The sequence below is a fragment of the Octopus bimaculoides genome, chromosome 2, assembly GCF_001194135.2.
Source record: "Octopus bimaculoides isolate UCB-OBI-ISO-001 chromosome 2, ASM119413v2, whole genome shotgun sequence".
Classification (NCBI taxonomy): Eukaryota; Metazoa; Mollusca; class Cephalopoda; order Octopoda; family Octopodidae; genus Octopus; species Octopus bimaculoides.
The window spans coordinates 173,001,657-173,015,153 of record NC_068982.1 but is presented as its reverse complement, the minus strand read 5'-3'; the positions used below and the strand labels follow the sequence as shown (position 1 = coordinate 173,015,153).

Genomic DNA, 13,497 nt, shown 5'->3' with positions numbered 1-13,497 from the left:
GCTCCGTCGCGTGATTTTTAGAGGGCCCCCTGCAACACTTAGTTTCGAGGCCCCAACCCTTCAATCAAAATTCGTAATCTACGCACCTTTTATTCATAGCTATATTTTACTTTATTGTATCTGAAGTTCAATATTGCATGTTATCCTAAACAACATCTTTAAAAAGTACAAGTAAAATTTATTTAGGTCTGTTACAAATTTCAATAAGTAAAACTTTCAGATATGAATAAAAGAGCACTTTTATAATCCAGGCAACTTTCAAAGACGAAAACGGCGTGAAATCAATGATCAGTTCAGAATAAATCAAGCTGAGGGCTAAGTTTGTGTTCAATAAATATCACAGACAATCCACAAAGTCTTGTACATGTTCATGGTACAATGTAATATTTCTGCAAGAACTTTTGCAGGAACAATGTATTACCACTTTATTTCTTGAAATTTTCAGTTAATATACATAGTTTAATTCTTGTTCAGCATCTTAACCAAAGTAAATAAATCACTCATCTACATACGTTGATCTTAACATGATGCCCCCACCCCCCACAACTGTAGGGGTTTAGCAACAGCCCTGAGTTTAATTGGGACTGGTAGGCCAGAGTGCTGCACCAGGCTCCAGCCATCCGTTTTGGCTTGGTTTCTATAGCTGGGTGCCCTTCCTAACACTAATGACTTTATAGAGCGCACTGTATGCCTTTTATGTGTCAATGACATATCCATATGTTTGTGTGTGTGTGTGTGTGTGAGTATAGATGCATGAACACACATATTAAGATATTTATATGAGGAATAATCACCAAAGTATCTCAATATCCAGTGAGGTAACACATTCTAAGTATTCCTCACCATTTCCATTTAATTAATATCCATGAAAAGACATCTCAGCGATTACCTGTTGCACCTATTACTTAGGTTCATGTGAATCTCCAATCATGTGTCTGTGATGTGTGCATGTGTACGTGCGCGCGCGCGCACATACAAATGTTCACTTCCCAGCCATATGGTTTCAGGTTCAGTTCCACTGTGCGGTACTCTGGTTCTTCTGTTAGAGTTCCAGCCAACCAAGGCCTTGTGGGTGGATTTGTTAGATGGAAACTGGAGGAAGGTCACCATATACTTTTTTCAGTCATTTGACAGTGGCCATGCTGGAGCACCGCCTCTAGTCGAGGACTTATTCTTTGTAAGCCTAGTACTTATTCTATCGGTCTCTTTTTGCCAAACCACTAAGTTATGGTTCGGCATTTGCACCAAAAAAATTACTGAGTTACAAGCAGTGACGTTGTTGTCATTCCCCTTGCCAACAAATAGCCCAATGACTTTGCAGCTTTGAAGACTGAAGATGTGTGAAATAAGAAATCCATTACGGCAGGAAATGCTTAGGTCAGCTATTTTGTTCTTTCTAGTAAACCCAAAGTAAATTATGACCACACAAGAGGTGTATAGTGTATAAAAGTGATCACAGGTCGGATGATACAGAAAGAAAATTTCTCATGTGGCAGATACACAGAAATAACTGACAGCACCTTTGAGCACTTTAGGAATAAATTATCCTAAAGGCTAAGATGGTTTATCAGAAGTAAGCTTAGTAACCTAATTAGTGGAACTGGAGTTCTGAAAGCATGGCAGCTAGCATAGAAAATATTGTGGAGAAGTTCACAGATTTCTTACTTCTGCTATCAACGAAAGGCTTCTCTTTCCACATGAGAAGTGGACTGGATGATGTTTGTGTAACAAGTGTGATGTTGTACAGAAGCAAAATATGGGGACTGCATGAAAAGGTTGTGTGAAGGCTGAACAGAAATGAAGTGAACATGCTCTGCCAAGATGTGTAATGTTAGTAAGGATAAATGACTAGCATAAATGACATAGGAGGAAAAAAAAAAACCCCCAAAAAACTGAGTATAAATGGAATTAGATGTAACGTGACTCAGACAGATGACTAATCTTGTACAGAAATGTAATGTACATGAAAGGTGACAATTGGATAAAAAAAAATTGTCAGGTGAATCAAGAAGAAGGAACCAGTAGAAGTGATAAATATCACATGTGAATGTCTCAGGGCCTGGATGCTGAGTGTCACAAAAAATGATCACAAAGTTTGCAACAAGTGGCAAAACTTTGTGTAACAGAATATATGTGGCTAAGTATGTATGTATGTGTATATATATATATGTATGTGTATATATATATATATTATATATATATATATATATATATATATATGTGTGTGTGTGTGTGTGTGTGTGTATATCATCTTCATCATCATCGTCGTTTAACGTCTGCTTTCCATGCTAGCATGGGTTGGACGATTTGACTGAGGACTGGTGCAACCGGATGGCTACACCAGGCTCCAATCTAATTTGGCAGAATTTCCACAGTTGGATGCCCTTCCTAACGCCAAAGTATACACACACACACACGACACATATTTTACCAACATTTACTTTTCTAAGCAAGCATGGGTCAGACAGAATTCTGGAAGAGAAATGTTCTACGGCCAGATGCCTTTCCTTTAGCCAATCTCCACTCATTTCCAAGGAAGGTAATTTGTATGAGGATAGCACAAACAAACTGGCATATACATACATATTATATATGACAGGCTTCTTTCAGTTTCTGTCAACTCACAGGGATTTAGTTAGCCTGGAGATATTTGTAAAAAAAACTTGCTCAAAGTATCAAGCAGTGAGACTGAACCGAAGAGCACATGGTTGGGAAGCAAACTTCTTAAACATACAAAATTACGAAGTTCACTTTCCAAGCACATGGTTTTGCGTTCAATCTCACAGTGTGGAATTGTACACAAATATTTTCTTGTCACTCAGCTCCAGATTTAGTGAACGGATACTGAAAGAAGCCTGTTATTTATATATATATATCAAAATAAGTAACAAAATGCTTATTTTGACTTTAATCACCTTATTTTGAAACTGTATGGATAATACCGTACTTAATTCTGGTGCCTAAACTTAAGTACCATATCCACCTTGAATCTATCTATCTATCTATATATATATATATAATCTAATGTATATATGTGTGCATGTTCGTGTCTCATCTTGACATCACATGATTGCTGTAAATTAATGCCATTCATTTCCAATAATCTGTAAAAGCATGTCCGGCCATGGGAAAACATTGCCGTATTTGGAAACAGGCCAGGTACAGTGACAACAAGAAGGGCATAGAAAATCTGCTTCACTAAACTCCATCGAGCCTATGCAAGTATGGAAAAGAAGACGTTAAGACAATTATATATATATATATATATATATATATATATATATATATATATATATATATATATATACACACACACACAAAAGTAAGTATATAGAAAAATATCATCATCATTGTATTAAGTCCACTATCCATGCTGACATGAACAAGTAGGAGAGGCTGTCACAGTTCATATTATAAAGTTCTTATTTAGAGTTTCTGTCCTACAAGACAAGTAAGAGAACCAAATCATGCTTGTACGTTCCAATGTCAGCATTGTTTATATGGTAGGATGCTCTGCCTAACATTAACAACTCTTCAGAGTGTACTCGGTGCATTTATCATGGCGCCTTCATTAGAGAGGTTGCTATCCTCATCTCTAACACAACTAAAGACCCCTCTTGGAGCATGCTGTGCCACTGTATTATTCAAAGCGGTGTGACTGAGAGGTGGATAAACAGAAGAGAGAGAGAGAGAGAGAGAGAGAGAGTAATGGTAGCAGGGAATTGTTAGGGTGGATGTTCAGAAGAGCGGGTGTATGACGGGGGAGACAGAGTGAGCGGGCTGTGAGGGCAAAGTGTTGAGTGACAGTCTGGATGTATAATAGAAGGGAGATAATAATAGCCACAACACGGTGGTGAGAGAGAGAGAGTGATGGCTGGCGATACAGAAAAGGGTGATAATGGGGAATATTGGAGGCAAACAGAACCAATACTATAATTCATATATACAAGTAGACACACACACACACACCTATACCAACATGTAATACACACAGACTGAAGTTTTTATGTGTTTCCTCAACTTGTTAGAAACAGCAGCCAAATCCCCCTTAATTCCTTATTAATATGTTAAGAAGAGATATGAGGACAAACACACTGGATAATGTAGTGCTTGGAAAAGCATAATTGCTATAAACATTACTGGACTATAACTTGAAAAAAATAAATAAAATAAAGAGCCGTATTAGTTACGGCTAGAATGTGGGTTGATTATTGGTCTGTCTGATTTGAGTCAACCTAGGGTTAAATAGCAACCACGACAGCAGCAGTTTTCAAACAAGAAAGCAGCACACCCTTATAAATTAATTATCAAGCAACGTGTGGGATTCTATATACGAAAGATGGAAGGAAAGTACATGCGTGTGTGTGTGTACCAGTCTTTAAATTTCTTACTCCAACACACACACACACATGCCCGTATGTTTTGTATGAGAGAATCTACGTGCTAAACACGCGACAATAGTTTATGTGGGAATTTAGGAAGATTATATATTATTATTTATAATAGCCATGTGTGAGTGTATACACACACACACACACAACATCGGAACTACTCCCTCCATACAGTTTACAAACCATGTTCCGTATATACTTTAACTTCAACCAATTTCTCCGACTATGCTGGAGCACGTATTCCTATAAAATCGACAGACAACAACACACACACACAGATCTGGTAGTTATATGATTATCCATACAATTTCTGTTACATTCCTAGTTTTAACAATGTATATAAAACACTGTCAAGGTATCCCAATTTTATCATTATATATATATATACACAAAAACTCATAAACAACACACACACTGTCTAAATTTAACATATAGGGTTGAAAAGAGTATGTAATAAGATGGGCGGGTGCTGTGCAAAAAGAGTGTGGTAGTTAGCGAGATACTGGCACCATTTGAGTGTAGCTATGGATACCACCTGCTGAGTGGTGTGTTGAGCGTGGTGTGTAACCAAGACACGAATATCCACGTGGTGTGTAGAGGAAACTGTAGATACACTGTCAAAGGCACAGAACTTAATCAGGGGGTGGGGAATATCACCTATGTTGGGATGTGTCCGTAGGTAGTTATGTTACGCATCTTAGGGGAGTGGAGCCAGACACGCAGACATGTGTTGAATAGTATACAGGGAAAAAGAGGAAGAGGATTTGTGCAGAGCAAGGTTTGTCGATATTAATGTGTAGCATAGCTGTGTAGTAGTTATAAGGTTCACGTGGTGTGTAGCCATGGATATACGATTTAAAGAGGTGTGTGTGTGTGTGTGTATGTGTAGACAGCATGGTATATTGAAACTGTGTGTAAAGTAGGTATCCATGGCCACGCTATTCAGCGACTATTGTCGCTTAGACTCCAGATCAGATATGATCGAACACACCTACTATCAAAGGCAATCCACTTATGACCAACTTGACTTTTTATGAGACGGTGTATCTAGGATTTTATTTATCCAATTTATTCTTTCTTAATTTTAGAAACGGTCGAACAAGTAGAATTTAGCTGCTCTTTCAAGCAGGCCTAATGACTTGGTTGAGGATTTGCCACCGGTCGTGTATTTATCGAGTGCACAGCGCGCGCGCGAGTATATATTTATATATATATGTATGTATGTATGTGCATTATATATATATATATCTATATATATATATGGGAAATTTGGATAAACATAAGTTTATATCATGATTCATATACGCGTTTCACCATTATGGCTGTTGGTAACCCTGCAATAGGTGTTTCAAGTGCATTTGGATGGTTAACCACATTGGATTATCAGAGAAGACTTTATTGCAATTATTAAGTTACTATGTCCAAAGTAGTAAATACTCAATGTGAGTGAGTGAGTGCGAATGTGTGTGTGTGTGTGGTTTTGAAGTCACTAGACATTACTGTACTATCAAACAGTTGTGAATACAGGTAACTGTTATACGGTGAGGGTGTTTGAAGTGAACACCGAGTTGCCATCCATATGGCAAAGGATGAAAGACGAAAACAGGAAGGAAAGACAATGTGACTTCCATCCACCATGATGTATTTACAGAAGGTAAATACAAAATCTGAAATGTGAACGAAGACCGATCGATCGGCAGCAGGAAACATGAAGTGGTAAACAACAGAAGACATAGACAATCATCATGAACATTTCAGATACAAAGAGTCAAATACACACACGCAAGTGATTATATATATATATATATATATATATATATATATACATACACACACACACATCACGCAAATATAGACATACTATAACGTTTTTGCACTTAAACATCGAATATATTAGAAGTCACAACACTCAAGCAAAATGATGTAGACATACGCAAGAGATAGAACGAAATATATCTAGGCTGATTAACAGAGGTCATAAACACAAGCGAAGATAAACTGACGCACCTACATCCGAAAAAACACACCCATACATATTCATTCATTCACTCATCACTCACAAAAGACCGTAAGCATATATAAGTGCTGATCTACGTATGTATTTATGGCTGTCTATAAATCATTCCGCATATTTATATACACACACGCTCGCACTTCTATGTATGTCTTCTCTACCTCAGCACTTCTTGACTGTACTTTGTTTTTTTTTTTTTTTTAAACTAATCTAGTTTCCTTTTTTTTTTTTTTTTTGTCTTTACACACATCCTAATGTATGTATAAATGTATAAAGGGTGTAGAATTTCCTAGTAGGTGTACTCAATTCACGTAGTTTCAAAACCGGAAATTTCACACTTTATATTACTAAGTTTCTCTTTAAAAGGAGTGGACATCAGAAACGACTCGCTCACTTTGAACACACACACACACATATATATATACAAACACACAATATTCCACTCAAAGCATCTTTCAAAGTGTGTGCACTAGCAAAACATTCTGTTGATATGACTTAACAACATTGAAGACAAGCACACCTCATGTTGACATAAATATAATTATGGGAAAAGCTCTTTAATGAAGGTCTGATGGTATATGAAACCTTAGACATATCCGTTTTCAGTTTTTCTTTTTTTTCGTTATAAATTCGTAAGGATGATTATAGTTTTCATTTTCTTTTTGTGAAGATTAGTTCCAAGTGGCGGGGTATTTGATTGTTTTAATTTTAGAAGCGTTGGGTCATGGAGTAACGGCAATGAGCCGAGGGGCGAATCGGTACAGTGAGGAACGCGAACGGTTGTGACTGTAGAAATACTGGAGTAATGTCGCCAGAGATCAGGGCGGAGCGGAGTGGGAGGGATATGGTCATTACGGATTTACGGGTACTTACCATTTAACAAATAAATCTCCAAAAAGGCAGGCGAAAACATCGTTGGTAGCATCCATTCTACCCCGGGGATAGGTGGCACCGGCGGCGGCTGCAGTAGCCGGTCCGTTGGTGGCGGAGAGAGGCCCTGTTCCAGCATACTCCGAGAACATCTAGCTTCGCAGCCACTACTACCACTACGACCACAGCTACTACACCTCCGACTGTCGAGTGGTAACACCAGCATAGAGTTGGAGGGTGTATATAGTGTAGTGGTTGGTGGTGTGTGGTGGTAGTGGTGTGGTTGGAGTGTGTTAGAGCGGTGCTGTGCGGTTTTGGCGTGAGGTGGTGTGTGATTGTTGTTTATATGGTGGCTGTTGATGTCCTGCGTGAGTGTGTTTGTAAAGTGTTTATTTATTATTTACACTGTGATGTGAGAGACAAGAAGTAGGAAGAGGTAGATGTATAGACAGATTGACAACACGAACTGTGTGTATGAATTTATATACAAGTTACAGAGATAGAAGAGAAAAAAATATAAAGTGATGTGCAGGTATAAAAATAAATTACAGATTATATATATATGTGTGTGTGTGTGTGTGATAGAGAAACAGAAAACACACGAACCAGTGTGTGTGTGTGTATGGATGGATGGATGTAATTTGTGTGTATATATATATATATAATTTAGTAACTGTATGTGTGTGCGTGTATATATTTGAGTGTGCGCGCTTGTGCGTATGGCGTTACCAAGATATTTTTTCCGTAAGGGTTTCCGCACGTCTGTGTTTACACGCTATAATGCCATAATACTTTATATATATTCATGTATGTATATATTAAAATACAGAGAATTTTCCTTCTTTTTTTTTTCTTTTGGCAACAACAAAACAAAACTTTCCTTAAATATAAATATATCACAACATATATGTATATATGGGTATATATAGATATTAAAAAATATATCTCATATATATATGTGTGTGTGTGTGTGTGTGTGTGTGTGTGTGTATTACATATAATAATATGTGTGTATAAATATATCCGTCATTTGCTTTTGTGTATTTCTTTTTTTTCTTTCTGGTTGATGTTACGTTTCCTTCCTTCCTTCTCGTTTGGTAAACAACGGCACCCAGAAATTAAAAGAGACAGAGCAGCTAGAGCCAGCAAGATTTTGTTGTTTGTAAAAACAGCAGCAGTAGCAACAAGACGAACACTTTTTCAGTCAGGCCAAAAAAAAAAACCCAAAAAACCCACGAAGAAAATATCTATGTGTATGTATATATATATATATATATATATATAAATAAATCCAACGTTGAGAGTGAGAGAGAGAGGTTGTGATGTGCTTAATATGTAGTGTACATATTCATAATATAGATATATATGTGCGTGTGTGTGTGTGTATATATATATATATATACGTATATCGGTGGCAGCCCCCAGCGATTGACAGACTGCTCTGCCTTTCCAAGCTGCCCTCTTACTATAGCGGAGCTGTGATAGAGGAAAGAAACACGATCGGAGTTGCCGTCCTCGCCAACGCCACCACAATCATCATCAGCAGCGCCGCCGACGTTGTCATTATTATGATCGTCGACGTGCGAGGTGGAGGATGAGGGGGAAGTACGGAAAAAGGAAAAGAGAGAGAAAAAAAAAGATAGAAAGGATGGGAGGAGGCGGTAGTCAAAATGCTTTGCTTTCTTTCTTTCCCCCCTTCACCTCATCTCTCCTTTCGTTCTTTCTTTTTTCTTTCCTTTGTAACAAACTGTGTCACTGGGGTTATTGAGTGCAACCGCTTTGCCTCGCCAGCCAATCAATGCTTCGCTTACAACGCACCTTTCGGTCCAGACATTTTGCCGGCCCAATCGACCAGCCAACCGGCTTAGCTGAAGTTAGCTTAATGCACAGAAAAAACCCCACAGCCAGCTACCCATCCAACGAAACCACCCCAACTACCCGGTTAACCTTGCTTAGCTCAGCTAACTGGTCACTTTAATATTATTATTATCATCATCATCCTCATAGCTTCTACCTACTTAAACCACACTTCTCCGGGATCAAGCGTACAGAGAGAAGGTGAGTTAGAGACACGAATGGTAAAGTGGGGTTAGGTAAAGTAGACAGACAAACAGACAGACAGATAGATAGATAGACAGACAAGAAGGCAAACAGCAGAAGATAAGCAGTGGTGACGAGACGAACACAGCAGAAAATATAACAAACACACACGCACACGCACGCACAGCACCCAGCTTAGATCCGCCGTATGAACTCGACGTACACACGCACACACACACTTTACATGGAGAGAGAGAGAGAGAAAGAAAGTGAACGAGAGGGAAAGAAGGAAAATAAATGTGTGTGTGTGTGTGTGCAGTGAGGATATAAAAGAAGTATATATCCGGTAAGAATATTTATTTATTTTTGCACAGATATATTTGTTAGTGCATAATATACAAAAACAGATTTGTACATAAGCAGACTACATCTTATTCACACACACACACACATGAACGCATAGATACAACAAATACATGCTCTTTTCTGGAACAAATAAGTATAAACAGACACACACACACACATCTGAATACTGCACACGCGCACAATTACACACACACACATCTGAATACTGCACACGCGCACAATTACACACACAAGAGCGCACATGAACTGGATCTCCGTCAGTTTCAATGTTGTATATTGCAGTTTTTCGACTAACTGAACTGGTTACCCTTTGAAATATGGCATAAGTAACTGGGGTAATCCACTGATAAGGGTTTGTTTTGGTACAGCAAGTGTTACACATTGCGTGTGTGTGTGTGTGACAAAGCGGTCTAATTGAATTACAAATACAATCTCTGTCCGATGGGCTTTTCACAAACTTTCCTTTCAAAGAAAAACAGCGAGATCGACTAAAAGACCCCGAGATTTCGAAGTGAAATTCTAACCGCACTGGGCCATGTCTGCGCCCATACATGTATAATCCCCCTACACACACAGAATTGGATCAATGAAATAACGGGAAGGTGTAATCCATCACACAATCTGATCGATGAAACAGCTAATTTATATCGATCCGTTCACACTAAGTATATGCATTTCATTATCACACACACACTACATCTCACGCTATCCAGCATTCTCTCACACACACTACACACACAAATACTTAACACTACATACACACACCACAGTACAGTTCAAACACACTGAGTAACCTCCATATACACGTTCCATCCTGCATGCGCCCATACTGTCACAAAATTGCACATCACACACAAACAGCTAATACGTTCCCTTTCTCCATTACACACACATGCACCTAGCAGACACAATATCATCCACGTACAAAAACACACCTAGATTTTAAACTACAAGGAAGTTTTCCTTTTCCTTCTTCAGTTCATTGGAAGACAATAATCTTCGTAACCTGTTGATCAAATTCCCTGTTTGAAATGAAAAAGAAAGACGTGTGTGTGTGTGTGTGCATGCGTGCACCTATGCCACACAACATACTTCCTTCATGCCAACAGCAATAACATTAAAACGCATGCATACACTCAGACATGTATGTGTATATATATATATATATATATATATATATATACATACACACATACACGCGCGCATGCCTTTTCATGTTATTGCTGTTGGCAATAACACACACACACACATATATATATATATATATATATATATATATCTTTCTCTTTTACTTGTTTCAGTCATTTGACTGCGGCCATACTGGAGCACTGCCTTTAGTCGAGCAAAACGACCCCAGGACTTATTCTTTGTAAGCCTAGTACTTATTCTATCGGTCTCTTTTGCCGAACCGCTATTTTACGGGGGACGTAAACACCATCGGTTGTCAAGCGATGTTGGCGGGGGAGGGGGGAAGACAAACACAGACACATAAACATATACACACACATTCATATATATATATATATATATATATATATATATATATATATACGACGAGCTTCTTTCAGTTTCCGTCTACCAAATCCACTCATAAGGCTTTGGTCGGCCCGAGGCTATAGTAGAAGACACTTGGCCAACGTGCCACGCAGTGGGAATGAACCCGGAACCATGTAGTTGGTAAACAAGCTATTACCTCAACCACTCCTGCACCTATACATACAAACATATACACACGCGCATCTAACTATATTTTATATATATATATATATATATTCTTTTACTTGTTTCAGTCATACATATATATTTATACACACACACACACACACATATTATATATATATATATATATATATCCGTACACACATATACCTATACGATATGTATGTTTCGTGGACGTGTCGCAGATGATACCTCTGCTGTGTTTAGTTTATTGTCGCTAGCATGCAAAAAATACATTGTGTGTGACGAATTAATCACGGAATGCTGTCGTTTCCAATCAGAAGTAGTTGCTAAACCTACTTCAAACCACACCCTACAGTGTCATAAGGTAAAGAAAATATACATTAAATAATATAGTCCAGGGTACACGATGACTAAGACATAAATATGGGATAGTAACGGTCGGAAGGCATCGGGTTAGTTCGATCACGGCCGACTCCGACAGCAATAAATCTTCATTGAATACCGTTTTAAACTTGCGAGTGGCCCTTAATATGAGATGTTAGAACATAGAATTCCCAGAATAACCTTTAACCCTTTGCCTGTCATGCATGTATTCCCCCCCCCCCCCAACCTAGAGTTATTTGGGACTTACGAAAGGAAAGCTTTATATTACTCAGAACGTATGAAACGAGGACTAACTAGATAAAAGTCTGGAAGCAACCATGGACGGTTTAGGACAAACTTATTTTCATAAGTTTGTCCTAAACCGTCCATAGACAAAGGGTTGAAATACTCGGTTTCCATAGTCAACAAAACACAGCTACAACAACAATAATAACACTTTCTACAAAGGACACAAAGCCTGAAATTTGGGGGTAGAGGAATAGTCGATTACATTGACCCCAGTGTTTCACTGGTACTCACTCATTCTATCGACTTCAAAAGGATGACAGGCGAAGTCGACCTCGGCAGAAATTGAACTCAGAACGAAATACCGCTAAGCATCTCGTCCAGTGTGCTAAAGATTCTGCCAGTTAGCCGCCTTAAATAATAATAATATTTTTTTTATATAGGCACAAAGCCAGAAATTAAGGGGAACGGTGGTGGACTAATCGATCCCAGTGCTCAAATGATACTTATTTTATCGAACCCGGAAGAATGAAACGTAAAACCGACCTCAGTGACATTTGAACTCAGAAAGTGAAGGCAAACGAAATGCTTAACCGACGAGCTAGCGATTCTGTTTGCTCTCAAACTTAAATAATAATAATAATAATAATAATAATAATCCTTTCTACTATAGACACAAGGTCTGATATTGTTGGGGAGGGGGGGACTAGTGGATTACATTGTCACCAGTGTTTTACTAGTACTTAATTTATCAACCTCGAAAGGATGAGAGGCAAAGTCGACCTCGGCGAAATTTGAACTCAGAACATAGCGGACAAACGAAATACCGCTAAGCATTTCATCCAGCGTGCTAACGATTCTGCCAGCTCGCCGCCTTGATAATGATAATAATAATAATAATAATAATACTAAAAAGAACGTGCTTGGGTTTCCCTACAAGCGCTCTCAAACTCTCACTGATTAAAATCCTCATTAAGCTCACAATTACAATGTGATACAGGATATATTGGCAAGGAATGAAAGACAGGATCATAGTTCTTGCAATGGTCAGAGACGACCTGGAGTGAAACAACCAGAACTTCTTACACTCCGAACTAAACAAAGAACCTCTAAGTATCTGCAAGAAATAAAGACCAAATTTTGTCTCACAGTACATCAACAAAAGAAGATCATTTAGACCAGGGGTTTTCAAACTGTGGTCCACGGACCACAGGGGGTCCGTGGACAGCAAATACTTTTTATAGGCAATTTGATTTCATATATGTTTTTTTAATCGAAATCTTTTAATTGACAATAAACCTATTTGTTAAATACTGTTAAATAAATAAATGTAAAAATATATGTTATTTTAAGCAAATATTTATGTATAAATTTCATAAAGCCTGAAATATAAAGGGGTCCGCAAGTCAAAAAGTTTGAAAACCCCTGACTTAGACAATTAAATGGGTACATTGTGACTATAACAAAAAAAAGAAGAAGAAAAAGAGGAGTTGGTCAGAAGAACTGGACCAACTCTTTCATCAC

The 13,497-nt window shown here is 38.1% G+C and overlaps 1 protein-coding gene across 8 annotated transcripts in view; it reads right to left on the bottom strand.

Moving 5' to 3' along the window:
• Window positions 1-13,497, bottom strand: part of LOC106875258 (estrogen receptor) — a 782,825-nt gene that overhangs the window by 58,325 nt on the left and 711,003 nt on the right. Inside the window, exon 1 of one of the 8 annotated variants that reach the window (XM_052965735.1) lies at window positions 7,279-8,849. The exons of the other annotated variants lie outside the window; for them this stretch is intronic. Coding sequence (XP_052821695.1) covers window positions 7,279-7,427 — 149 coding nt within the window. The 5' untranslated portion in view covers window positions 7,428-8,849. Of the gene's footprint in view, window positions 1-7,278; window positions 8,850-13,497 lie in introns of those variants that run through there. 8 annotated transcript variants of the gene reach the window in all.